This window comes from Anguilla anguilla, chromosome 9, assembly GCF_013347855.1.
Source record: "Anguilla anguilla isolate fAngAng1 chromosome 9, fAngAng1.pri, whole genome shotgun sequence".
Classification (NCBI taxonomy): domain Eukaryota; kingdom Metazoa; phylum Chordata; class Actinopteri; order Anguilliformes; family Anguillidae; genus Anguilla; species Anguilla anguilla.
In genome coordinates this window covers 54,192,941-54,205,835 of record NC_049209.1, presented here as the reverse complement: position 1 = coordinate 54,205,835, position 12,895 = coordinate 54,192,941, and the positions used below count along the sequence as shown (strand labels likewise).

Below are 12,895 nucleotides of genomic sequence, written 5' to 3'. Positions count from 1 at the left end.
TCTGGGCTGGCTTTGGTCCGGGGCGCTGAGCCCGGTCCAAGGTCCAGTCCAGACGCTGGCCGTGGTTCTGCTCGGAACCCAGGGTCAGGCCTCAGACCAGTCTTCCACGGTCCAGAACACGCAGTTTATTTCTGAAAAACGTTTTCCACCGCTGCTGGCAGGCTTACAGCGCGCTGCCGGGGACTGACCGGCTTCTCTCTCTCCCTCTCGCAGACTGTTTACGCTCCGTCTGGCTGGACTTTTCCCCCGCGGGTATTTGCAGAGGAGTATCACCTTCACAGCAGCTGACGAAACGCCGAGAGACATCACTCAGAGTCACACAGGGGGTCAGCAGAGCAAGTACGCTGCTTCAATCGATCACTCATTAAGAGTAATCACCCCCCCTCTAAAAAGGTGATAATGCATGTGTAAGAAAAACGTTTTTTAAGTTGTGAACTGACTGTGCTCCGCTCTTAGCGATGCCAGGCTTGGATGCAAAGCTAAATTTAGAGGCAGGCGAAAGCTTTTTAGGGAAAGCTGAGTTTGGACTGAAATGCTATTCCAGGATTCGGAGGCTTTTAGCTAAAAATAAAACGGTAAAAAAAACCAGAATAGCAGTTTAAAAATGGAACAAATCAGCATCCTGTGAAACACTGACCTTTTTATTTATGCAGGTGAGAGTCTTAGTTTGGCAGGGGCTGTGCTTTGTAGACAGCACCCATACCTGTCCATACCTGTGTATATTTGTCTATACCAGTCTATACCTGTGGCGTAACTCCACTGTATATGGACACCAGGCTAGAGAAGAGGTGTCATTGGAGACAAGGTCAATGACTTAATCAGACTAAAAATATTGCCACTTTGCTTGGAGATTTGTGCCAAACTCTCTGTTTGTCTCAGGCACTACAAGGCATTTCATATGTTAAATCACACATTGTTTATACTCAGCAGGTACTCACCTGACTAGTGAAAATGATGTGGAGAGTTTGAATCTGAAACAGTCCAATTTGATGCATCCTGTGAATATTCATGAAGGGAAGTGACTGGTTACAGTGCCGTGACTGTGGACATTCTGTGCTGTAATACAGAGCCTAAGTAACCTGATGCACTACAGTGATGTGGCGTAAGTCCATGTTTGTCATGTGTTGTCATTAGGCATTGTGTCTGTGGTATGGGTTATAGTATTTAGGTTCATCCTTATACAGTAACTATGCTAAAAGACAGAAAGCTGCACACATTTTATTGTGGTTTACAGCAGGTTGTCAGCTTCACACGTCACTGGTGTGTTGCTTGTTGTTCTGTACCCATAATGCCCTTGTTCTAGCAGCTCCTCAGTTTTCCCACCTTTGTGTGAATCCCACACCCGTGGCCAGTTCAGCTCGTCTGCATTATAGTGTATAGTATATAGTGTATAGTATGTAGTGTATAGTATATAGTGTGTAGTATATAGTGATGCTGTTTCTGGTGTCTTTCATAAGCACAGCACAGTTCCTGTTTCTATCTGTGCAAAACCACAGTACTCAGAGTGAACTCTGGGGATTGTTTCTGTCTCTCTCTCCCTCTCTCACATCCTCTCTCACATCCTCTCTCTCTCTCTCTCTCTCTCCCTCTCCCTCCCTCCCTCTCTCTCTCTCTCCCTCCCTCTCCCTCTCTCCCTCTCTCTCTCTCTCTCCCCCTTTCTCTCTGTCTCTCTCTCCCTCTCTCCCTCTCTCTGTCTCTCCCCCTCTCTCTCCCTCTCCCTCCCTCTCTCTCCCTCTCTCTCTCTCTCTCTCTTCCTCTCTCTCTCTCTCTGTGCACTCTGGAGTCTCTCTCCCAGGGACCTGTGGAGACTGACCACAGTGCACACTCAGCAGTTTAGCGCTGCCTCTGAAGCTCTGTCTGCTTTAATCTGCGTTTGGGGTCCGGGCCAGACAGGCTTTTATGTGCCACTCACAGCTGAAACACCTCCTTCCCCTTCTGACTGGGTGTTGTTTCATACCTTTAGGTGTTATTTCCTGGCATTTCACAAAAACAGAGACAGGAAACTGTCATCGCTATTCCTCCCGCTGTCCTGCCCCTCCCATTCTGACCCCCCCACCTTCCTCATCCTCCCCTTGTTTTCACCTCCTCTCTCTCTGGGTTGCAGCTGTGGCACAGCGCCACTCTTCACAACTGCCCTATATGAGATTAACATCAACTTAACTACAATATACCCCATTACAACACTTACAACTGCCCTGTATGCAGTTAGCACCCCTTTACAAAAAACACCACAACTACCCTCTATGCTGTTACTCCTCCCACACCTACCCCTGTAATTACCCCCACTCTCCTGGGGGCTGGAGTAAAGCCATTGCAGCAGTGCATTCTCATACACACACAGCACCTTATGACCCTCAGTCCATCTAACAAGGAGCGTAGAGGCACTCCGTCTGAAACTACAGCTCCCAGCTACCATCACACCCAGAACTTTAACTCTTTAAGGGGTGAGGTCACAAATATGTGATTAGAATATTCTTAACTGAACATTCTAATGCTGATGTAACACTCACTACTGGTAACTGAGAGCAATGGAATTCTAGAACACTGAAAAAATGTTACAAAAACCCACTGTTCAAAGGGATAATTACTCCACTGGGAAGTGCAAACAGGGAACTTAGGAGCAGCCAGATCAGTCTTTTTCACAGCGCAGATGGCGTGTCACACTGGACACTGCTCTCTGTGGCGGTGGTCTCTCTGCGGAATCACTGTAGCACTGGAATGTGTGGAACTTGTTCTGGTTGCTCGGGAATGCTGAATGTAGCTGGCAGGACCTCATGCATCACTGGGGAGAAGGCAAATATGTGCTTGCCAAGTAAACTGATACAAACGTGGTTTCACCTTCATGCAGACAAACACTTCTGAAGTCCTGGAGAGGAAACAAATGTAGATCCTGCTCCTTACGGTTACCCAGGTAACCCCTCTGGCCCCCCACCAAACTGTACCCGCTTATAAATGTAATGTAATGTAATATAAGGTGAGGGGTATGTGTTTGAGTCCAGTCACAGGGGTCAGCTGCCCTCCCAGCCTGGCTGTTTATAATTGGCCTGCAGGCTCAGGGAGGATCTGTGATTAAGCCAATCACACGACAGGCGGCACGGCAGAGCACTGCATCAGATACGACACACAGGTGAGTCACCTTCACCGCCACATAACAGCTGCTGACACACCTGAACCGCAGTTAGCAGTGCTGTATCTGTGTGTGCGTGTATGTGTGTGTGTGTGTGTGTGTGTGTGTTTATGTATGTGTGTATATGCGTGCGTGTCCTTTCAGGATTACTCTTGAGCATTCTAGGCTTGCCTTATGCTCCCCTCTCTGACCAGCTTAAGTTTGTGTGCTGTCAGAGCTGGATAACTGCACTGGAACAGAACTTTTTACCCCATGTTCCTGATTTGGGAGGGTTCAGGGTTTTACTCAGTGCAGTTATCCAGCTAACTCAGTAATCCTGCTCTGTGATACAGGGTTTTACTCAGTGCAGTTATCCAGCTAACTCAGTAACCCTGCTCTGTGATACAGGGTTTTACTCAGTGCAGTTATCCAGCTAACTCAGTAACCCTGCTCTGCGATACAGGCCCCCGCAGTCACTGCACTGGGCCATGAAACAGCTTTCAAACACACACACTCACACTCACACTCACACAACGCGCACACATTCACACTCACACACACACACATACTGTAGTTTTGCTGCCAGGAGAGGGCAACACTTAGTCTCAATTCAACACTAAAAAAATTATAAAATGTACAGTAAAATACTGGCGATCGGTGTACCACAACTTTGCTGTATAAATAATGGCAACAATATGTTAAGCATATTTGTAGCCAACTTTATATCTAACAAATGTTACCTGTATTACGGTGTTTCACCATAAATAAGTTATTTACATTTCAGCTGTTCACAATCTCAGACCTTCACTATTTTAGTCTTTTACTGTAAAAAATTTTTTTCAGTGAAGCAGTACAGCTGCATTGTTCCCACATGAGAAAAGAACAGAACGTGGAGGAAAAACAGAATGAACACACACGCACACAAAAACCTACACAAGAAACGCATTCTTTCACACATCACGCACACTCGACATACTCTCATATATTCTCTCTCACACATGTAAGACAGACTTTGTGCTAATGCCAAGCATATGGTAGGCAGCGTTAATGAAAAACACACGAGTTCTCAGCACTTGCTCCCCTTCCATATAAAAAACAAGAGAATCCACATCCTGTGGGAAATGAGCTTTTATTAATAAATAAAACATAAGAATCAAACAAAATGAGCTGCATCTTGCACAGTGAAACTCAACATAAAGACATTATAATCTCAGCATTAACACATTATAAACACAACATTAACGCATTATTAACCCAGAGCTGCACAGCACTGTTCTGACTGATGCAGAGTCCTCCAGCCAGCAGAGGGCGCAGTTTGCTTAGCTTTTCCCCTCCTCCATTTCTGCGTCCTCGGGGGCGGCGCCACTGTCCTGCTGGGGGTCCCCAGGGAGAATCTCTGTCACCCTGGTCAACAGATCCTCGATCTGCTCCTCCGTCAACCTCTCCTCACTCTCCTCCACCATCTGCACACGCACACACACACACACAGACCCGCACACGCACGCACGCACGCACGCACGCACGCACACACGCACGCACGCACACACACACACACACAGACAGACCCGCACACACACACGCACACAGACCCGCACACACGCACACGCACGCACGCACGCAGACACACACACAGACCCGCACACACAGACAGACCCGCACACACACACACACACACAGACCCGCACACACGCACACGCAGACACGCACACACACACACGCACACGCACGCACGCACGCAGACACACACACAGACCCGCACACACAGACAGACCCGCACACACACACACACACACAGACCCGCACACACGCACACACACACACGCAGACGCAGACACGCACACACATAGGATTAATAAAATGAGTGAAGCAGACAGTAAAGCAGTTATCCGGTCATAATCCTGGACAGGACAGCGTTAGTGATGTTTGGCTCTTTGCTTATTTTCTCCTGACGGTGGAGACGAAGACGCAAGCACGGGTGGATTTCCCCAATAAAATAAAAAAAACCACGTCCATGTACATATCATATCTGTACATACAAAATGACGTGTTCCCCTACACGAAATTAGAATCATCAAACGATGTACACGTATCCCAGAACACAGTCATTAACAGCTATGTTCTGTAAGACTGACCGACCCGATGAGTCACTCTGTACTGAAACTCTGGATGTGCTCTGGTCTTTATTACATGAGCAAACATCCTGTGGTGATGAAGATAAAGGAGGAAGAGGGGGAACAGGGCTCACCAGTTGGATCTCCACTGCTGTCTGTGGTCTGTGATTCAGGAGCTGCAGTTTCTCTGCTCTGAGACAAACAGCAGAAAGAGCTTAACCAATCACATGACAAGCAGCAGCAAGCAGATAGCCGAAAGGCCAAATCACAGCGCTGTAATTCTGCATTGGTGCAAAGCTAATCACCCCACTGATTGGAGGATTTAAAGTGGAGCTGTGCTTAAATTACACAGCTCTGAATGTAAACATGTAATCAGAACGGCCGCAGCTGGCTTTACACACTGGACACAAACGCTGGCTGTGACAGTGAGGACCGTAACTGCGTGGTTTGCTTCCTGACTCCCGTCAATAATTAAAATGGGGGGCGGAGCAGGCTGGGGGCGTGGCATGCTGGGGGCGGGGCCGTGACATTCTCTAAGTGGCCCCACAGGCCCTGCAGCATCTGGGGTCTATATGGTCCTGAGCACACAGAAGAACTAGAGACCAGCAGCCACACCACACACAGACACACACACACTGTGATCCTGCACACCATCGCTGGCCTGGGGTAATGTACCCATGCACAAACATGCATGCATGCACACACACACACACACACACACACACGTACAAAGGGCTGTGTACTATACATAGTGCAGGTGATGTGCTGCGTACATACTTCGTGATTTTATGTGGTAACATGGCGCTGAGAAACTCCTTCACTGTTTCTGGTGTTTGGTGGCTGCAGGGAGTCTTGGACAGGTACTTCAGGGTCTATAAGAGACAGGGAACATCAGAGCATTCAGGTTCTGAGTGTCTGACTGACCTAGTACATGATAGTGTTCAGGTTGTGAGTGACTCACTGACCTCGTACATGATGGTGTTCAGGTTCTGCTGCCCGGCACTGTGTTTGCTCTTCCCACTCTCCTTCCTCTGCTCTTTGAGGTCAGTGAGAAGCTGGAACACCTGTGGATAGGTACGGAGAACAGCCCAAAGGTGAGGGGGGCTAATGGGGTGAGAGACACACCAGGAAACCTGTTCCTCTGCTCCAGTTCGGACACTGGCACTCACCTCATAGTTACTGAGCATAGCAGCGTTAGCGTCCTTCCTGAAAGGCGGAGAGAAAGACATTAAAACCCAGTGTTTAACATGCAGGCCATGATCTCTGATCCACTGGCATTCAGCCTCACACTCCACAGCTTCCTCTCCCAAAGAAACGGGCTGAATTATGAGGATTGTTATTAAAACTGCCTAAACCAGGGGTATTAACATACTGCTGGGCCCAGGGGAGTTACACAAGTACAGAACAATCTACTGTATGTTCATGGCCACAGCAACATGCTTATTTCACTAGCTTAATGTGAACGATACAGTCGTTCAGAGTACGGACTCCCCAGGGGGAATACAGGAGTTCAGCCCTGGGTAATAAGACTGACAGCACTCTCTAGTAACAAGCCCCACTGCTGGTCATGTAATGGAGGCATTATAAAGCTACAACCAATTGACAGTTCCAGTAAACCGGCGTAGTTGTAGTTATGAGGAACTGTAGTTTACATGTGAGCTCGCCATAGACAGTAAAGTATAATCGAATTCTCCATAACAGAACAACAGATAACCACGGCTCAGCTGGCGAAATCTAAAACGGCTTTGATCAGAAAAGCGAGCTAGCAAGCTAGTAACAATATTAGGTCTGAGAGCATATTAATCAGGAGCTAGCGATGGAACAAATTAAGTCAGCTAGCTAGCTGTTTGGCCGGAAGCTAACTTCACGCTCCATTATCTAGAATACCCAGCGTGGCTGCCTGACCGACTGTCTTTCAGCATGTTAAAATGGGTACAACCGAATCGTCGACAAACAACATCAAAAAATATTCTTTAATGCAAAACATTTTCGAGTTGAACAAATAGCTATATTTTAAAATAGCTAGTTTTGTCTTACACTTCCATCTTTCAAAGCGTCTGTCCCACTTCTTTTCAGCTCCGTGTCAAACAATGAGTTTGTTCGTTAGTTCCGTTTCAAGTCCTCTCCCCCTTTTCCAGTAACCTAAAATAAGATTTGGCTGGATAATAATTGCCATACTTCGTGTACATTCCGGCTCGGTTCCTTTATGCGAATGTACAGAATATGATATTTCCTACGTACTGCTTTCTACCTTTCCAAATAATTAAAATGTGTAATTGAAGAATATATACTAGGATCTACACCAAAAGAGGGTTTTTGATGAACATACTATATTTAGCCAAAACTTGGTAGTAGCAAATATCACATTTCAGACAGTTTGAATGGCTGTGGGGAGATGAGTCTACGTCAAAACATTAAAAAGGTTGGCAGAACTGAATTATTACCCTTTGCTGTACCATAGACATAATTACCCTCTGTGTTCTGTACCAAGCGCGTTTTAACCGTCCATGTCCTCTTCGGGGCTCCGTAGTTTTTGTGGAATGCGCAGTTTCCGTTGTGAGAGGATACAAGTTAAGGGAAAAGCCTGGCTAGGCCAAGTCGAATTCGCAGAAGGTGAGGTTGCTTTTTTAATTGCAATTTCGTTCAAAGTCAATTGTGGAAATCACAAATATCGCCGAAATGACATTCATTTATTTCTGTTTTTACATTTTTAGGTCCCTGAGCTCGAAGGCCAAGGTAGCAAGATAGATAACGGTAGCTAGTCGGCAAGCTAGCTGGCGACACATTTGCTCCATTCATTCCCTGTACGTTAGGGCGTAGGGCGCTAATGTGTCGTATGTTGCGGCTCTGCTTCATTAAGACTGCGGTGTGCAAGCCCATTACGTTAGCTACGTCAAGCTAACCATTCGATTTCATGTTTCGTTAGCTAGGTAACGTTATCTGACTGTCATTAGTTCTGGGGGAGGGGGCTTGGTAATTTCCTAAACTAACTAGTTGGCCAACTTGGAGAAGTCGACTAGCTAGCTACATAACTATCTAGATGGCTAGATTACAGTTCTACCTGACTGACTAGTTAACGTTGAGCAACTCTTCAGCTAAGGTTCCGGTGTTGGAATAACGAGGCTTGTGTTTGAGTTTGGCTCGCAAGGTTTAGCCGCCTACGGTTTGTCAGATTAATGAATAATGCATGAATTAGATCGCATTGTTAGCTAGCTACATTTATTAGGCGATTTGTTTGACCACTGACCGTTGCTAGGTAATTGAAAACAATGGCACAAATGCCAGGTTCTGCGTGTGTGAACCTAGCAGCTGGGGTGTTAGAAATGGGATAACAGGCCTCGGACGGTTTATGAAAACATTCGATATTTCCCCCCACTTTCATAGGCTGCTCTGATGTACGGTGGGGTGAATGCACGCGATCTTGGATTACGGTCTGTTCGCTGTAGGCTTGTTGGCACAGAATAATCAGATTGTAATTTTAATGTTTTGCAAGGAAATCAATTCCGTTTTTAATGGTGTCTCTCTGTTTCCCCAACAGGAACTGCTTTTTAATGAGAGTAAATATATAACTTGAACCCAGGCCTCAGATCTGAAGAGACTGTTACGCTGTGTACTGGAAGTACAGGCTCTCGTTAGGCTGTGCACAGGAAGTACAGGCTCTCGTTAGGCTGTGCACAGGAAGTACAGGCTCTCTTTTGATCACACGCGCCCCCGCCCGCCGTCGCCATGGTGAAGATCTTCGTGGGGAACGTGAACTCGTCGACCACGGAGCAGGAGCTGCGGGAGCTGTTTGAGAAGCACGGCGCCGTGTCGGACTGCGACATCCTGAAGAACTACGGCTTCGTGCACATGGACGAGGAGGAGGCGGCCCAGAAGGCCGTGGCCGCGCTGCACAAGCATGAGCTCAACGGCTCGCGCATCACGGTGGAGTACGCCACCACCAAGGTGCGCAACGCCACCAAGATCTACGTGGGCAACGTGCCCGAGGGCGTCACCGCCGGCAAGATCAAGGAGCTCTTCCAGCAGTACGGCAAGGTGGTGGAGTGCGACATCGTCAAGAACTACGCCTTCGTGCACATGCAGCGGGAGAACGAGGCGCTGGAGGCCATCTCCGAGCTCAACCACTCCAAGATCGAGGGCCAGAAGATCTTTGTGTCCCTGTCTCGCAGCAACCAGGCCAGGGACGGGAGGGGCGACGACTTCCCCCCTCCTCCCCCCCACCACCCCCACTACCCGCCCCACCCGCACTACCTGCCCCCCCGCCTGCCCCCGGGCGAGTACTACGCTCCGCGCGGGCGCCTGCCCCCCCCGCCCCCGCTCCCGCCCCCTCCCCCGCGCGGTTACTATGACCGCGACCTTTATGAGCGAGGCGTGCGCTACGACCCCTACGGCGGGTCGTCCCGCTACTACGAGCGCGACGCGTACGAGCGCCGCCCGCCGCCCCCCCCTCAGCGCCCGCTGTCCCCCTCCCTCTCCGCCCGCTACTACCGCGACCGCAGCCCCCCCGGGGGCCGGCGCGCCCTGCTGCCCCCGCCCCCGCCCCCCCCCTCGGCCGCCGCCGCCGGCTACGCCCGCTCCTACGCCCGCACCACCAGCGCCAGCATGGTGCCCCCCCCTCCCCCCCCGCCCGCCCCCTCCTCCGCCTCCTCCCTCTATCACCGCTACTCCCTGGGCTCAGGGTTTGAGAAGGACGACTACTTCGATGACAAGTACAGCAACGGGTTCAGCAGGGGCTACTGAGGCGAGGGGGGGGCGTGGGGTCAGGTCCTGTGTGGGCCCGCCTGGCACTGGAATGGGAGGGGGAAGTTCGGGAGGGGCCCGAATGGGAGCAGGGGTGATGAGACGAGAGGAACGTGTTTGCCGCGGGCGGGACGGGGGGGGGGGGTTTGCCTGAAGGATAGAGAGGGCTGAGGTCCTTTGTAACTGTACAGAATATTTTAGCGTAATGGGAATAAACACTGTCTGTAGATGCTGAGTGAAGTGTAGGGCGGTGGAGAGGTTTGAAGTTAAAACGGTGCATATGAACTTTCTGTAAAAAGCTTTTCCTTTGTAGTTGAATTACAAGCTCTTTTTTGCAGACCATATCAGCCTTTGAATAGACGCATAGTTCGATGCTACATTTGAGTGATTTTTTTCCTCAGTATTTAGTTAGTAGTTGTAGTGGAGTGTGTTTTTGCATGCAGAGTGTATGAGAGCCATAATCAGTGTGTGGACAGGGTCTTTGAGGAGCTGGTCAGTGATTTATTTTTATTTTTTAAATTTGCCTTCAGAAGCTTCGCCAGGCGGCAGCGGCTGTGGTGGTTTAACATGGCGTTTAAGGTGGTGTTTAAGGTGGCGTGCGCGGGGGCGTGTTGAGGGAGGACAGGTGGGGGTCAGCTGCAGCTGTGGTTATGCACAGCTGTTCTGCCCCCCCATGCTGCCTGTGTGTGTGTGCAAGGCCTGATGACTGTGGGCTTCTTTGTCCTCTGAGGTATTGGACATTCATCTTTTCAGTCTGTCTTACCCCAAACACCACTCCCCAAAATTGAGCCCCCCCTCCCAGAGGGTCCATCCTGGGGACTTTCTCTCTCTCCATGGCCCCCGGGTCCTGAGTTTGTGTGTGTGTGTGAGAGAGAGAGAGAGAGTGTGTGTGAGTGTGAGAGAGTGTGTGTGTGCGTGCGTGCGTGTGGAGAGTAGCTGTGTGTTTGGGTTGGTAGGTGGGGGAAAGGAGGAGAAAAAGATGAATAAAGGTTTTTTTTATTTTAAATAATTTATTTTGAAACCGTAAATCCGAACTGGTGGAGTATATAAAACCGGTGGGCAGACCGACCGGCCAATCGCATCGACCGACTGGCTGGCCAGCCAATCGCGCGGCACCGACCGACCGGCCAATCGCATCGCCTCGGCCGAACGAACGACCGACCGACCAATCGCATCACCTCGCCTCGCCTCGGCCGAACGACCGACCGACCGGCCAATCGCAGCGCATCAACCGACCTACCGGCCCACCGAGCGAATCCGGATCCGATGCCGCCTCGTCTGCACCTCACCCCGAAACAAACGAAATCGCCGCGGTAACGAGTGCCATGCCGACGGCTCGCGCGCCCGCTGCCTGGGTCGCTGTTACAGACGCCTCTCTCTCTCTCTGATCGCTTACTTCCTTTCACTTTGATGGATGACCCGCTCGCTTCTCCCCTGTACAGAGGGGCAAGGAAAAAAAGTTGGTGTGAATCTTTGTTCTCTAAATTTTTAATAGCAATTTAAAACGATATATTTGCAATAAGTCCTGCCGTAGCTGCTGATTCTGTAAGAGCTGCATTTGAACTGTTCAGTGCTCATCCTGTTCTGTCTGAGCGTTTGCTGCTGAACACACATCCTGTTAATTCTGTGAATCTCACTGCGCCTGCAGTCCGCCTCCACTCTGCTGTGAGAAACAAGCCGTTATCTTAGAACATTTTTATTTTTTATTTGCTTTTTTTGCCGGTTGTTAGAGCTTTGCACCGACACCACTCCTGCTTGTCTTGGTTCTTTTCACAAAAAATAGTCATTCTAATTTTTTAATTTAGACATTTGTCTTCCAGCCGCATAAATAATAAAACATCGAATTCTCTGACTCAGCTGATCCGGTCACGTCTTTCATTCCGCTACAGGAAAGAATCTCGGGTCTCACACACGAATGCATGCACGTGTACACACACACACACACACACACACACACACACACACACACACACACACACACACACACACACACGTACACACACACTCACGTACACACACACACACACACACTCTCTCACACACACACACACACACACTCACACACACACACACACACACGTACACACACACACGTACACACACACTCACGTACACACACACGTACACACACACGTACACACACACACACTCTCACACACACACACACACACACACGTACACACGTGCACACACACACACACACACTCACGTACACACATACACACACACTCTCACACACACACACGCACATGCACACACGTACACACGTACACACACACACTTTCTCACAGACCCACACAAATTCGCATTCACATACTCATCAACACACATACTCTCACATGCACACTCACATTCACACTATCACACACACACAGACACAAACTCGCATGCACACTGAAAACATAACTCAAAGCCCCCCCCCACCCCCACCCCCTCTCACTATGGTCCTGCTGCTGTAGCTGTAGCGCTGTTCACTGTTTCTTAGGAGGGTTACAGTATAAACAGTATAAATGTGGGTCACTGCCCCTGAAATGATGTGCTTATTGGTTCACATCCTGGATGGCAGAAAAGCCGACTGTGGCCAGCCGTGTCCCTTTAGCTGTGCCAGAGGGCACGCAGGTGATGGCGGGGCCGGGTGTCAGGTGACCCATCTGCGCTGAGTGAGTGACAGGTTGGGGCACGGGCAGTGCTGTGTGTGGTGGACAGTGCCATGGTAAGTCCTACGTTACAGAGAGCTGGCTTGGTTATTTCATCCCAGATGTCTGCTATGGGTCTGAACCAGGAAAACAGAAGCCAGCAGAACTCAAACTGAGGCTCCAGCATCAGACATGTATGCCTGTGTATGCAGACGTTTTTGTGTGTGTGTGTGTGTGTATGTATGCATGCAGACGTTTATGTGTGTGTGTGTGCGCGCACGCGTGTGTGTGTTTATGTATCT

The 12,895-nt window shown here is 49.5% G+C and overlaps 2 protein-coding genes across 4 annotated transcripts; one reads left to right on the top strand and one right to left on the bottom strand.

Annotated features, from left to right (window-relative positions):
- Positions 1 to 4,216: 4,216 nt before the first annotated feature.
- crcp (calcitonin gene-related peptide-receptor component protein) lies at positions 4,217 to 7,374 on the bottom strand. Its single transcript, XM_035435135.1, has 6 exons — positions 7,255 to 7,374; positions 6,387 to 6,423; positions 6,183 to 6,281; positions 5,995 to 6,089; positions 5,352 to 5,409; positions 4,217 to 4,569 (listed from the first exon to the last, which is right to left on the bottom strand). The coding sequence occupies exons 1-6, from the start codon at positions 7,260 to 7,262 to the stop codon at positions 4,426 to 4,428; spliced, it is 441 nt and encodes a 146-aa protein (XP_035291026.1). The 5' UTR covers positions 7,263 to 7,374; the 3' UTR covers positions 4,217 to 4,425.
- A 372-nt stretch (positions 7,375 to 7,746) lies between these two features.
- On the top strand, positions 7,747 to 11,813 carry zgc:77262 (uncharacterized protein LOC402952 homolog). Of its 3 annotated transcripts, none has more exons than XM_035435132.1 (2): positions 7,747 to 7,830; positions 8,756 to 11,813. In XM_035435132.1, exon 2 carries the CDS (start codon positions 8,944 to 8,946, stop codon positions 9,955 to 9,957), a length of 1,014 nt encoding a protein of 337 aa, XP_035291023.1. In that variant the 5' UTR covers positions 7,747 to 7,830; positions 8,756 to 8,943; the 3' UTR covers positions 9,958 to 11,813. The 3 variants fall into 3 exon arrangements, with proteins under 3 accessions (XP_035291023.1, XP_035291024.1, XP_035291025.1); XM_035435133.1 differs by lacking the exon at positions 7,747 to 7,830 and adding an exon at positions 8,008 to 8,147; XM_035435134.1 differs by lacking the exon at positions 7,747 to 7,830 and adding an exon at positions 8,307 to 8,648.
- Positions 11,814 to 12,895: the final 1,082 nt, after the last annotated feature.

Excerpts from the sequence above, each read along its gene's own strand:
- crcp (XM_035435135.1), bottom strand. Across the intron at positions 6,282-6,386 it reads CTATGCTCAGTAACTATGAG|GTGTTCCAGCTTCTCACTGA; the intron begins GTGAGTGCCAGT and ends ACCTATCCACAG. Across the intron at positions 4,570-5,351 it reads CAGCAGTGGAGATCCAACTG|ATGGTGGAGGAGAGTGAGGA; the intron begins GTGAGCCCTGTT and ends GTGCGTGTGCAG.
- zgc:77262 (XM_035435132.1), top strand. The coding sequence starts at position 8,944 with ATGGTGAAGATCTTCGTGGGGAACGTGAACTCGTCGACCACGGAGCAG.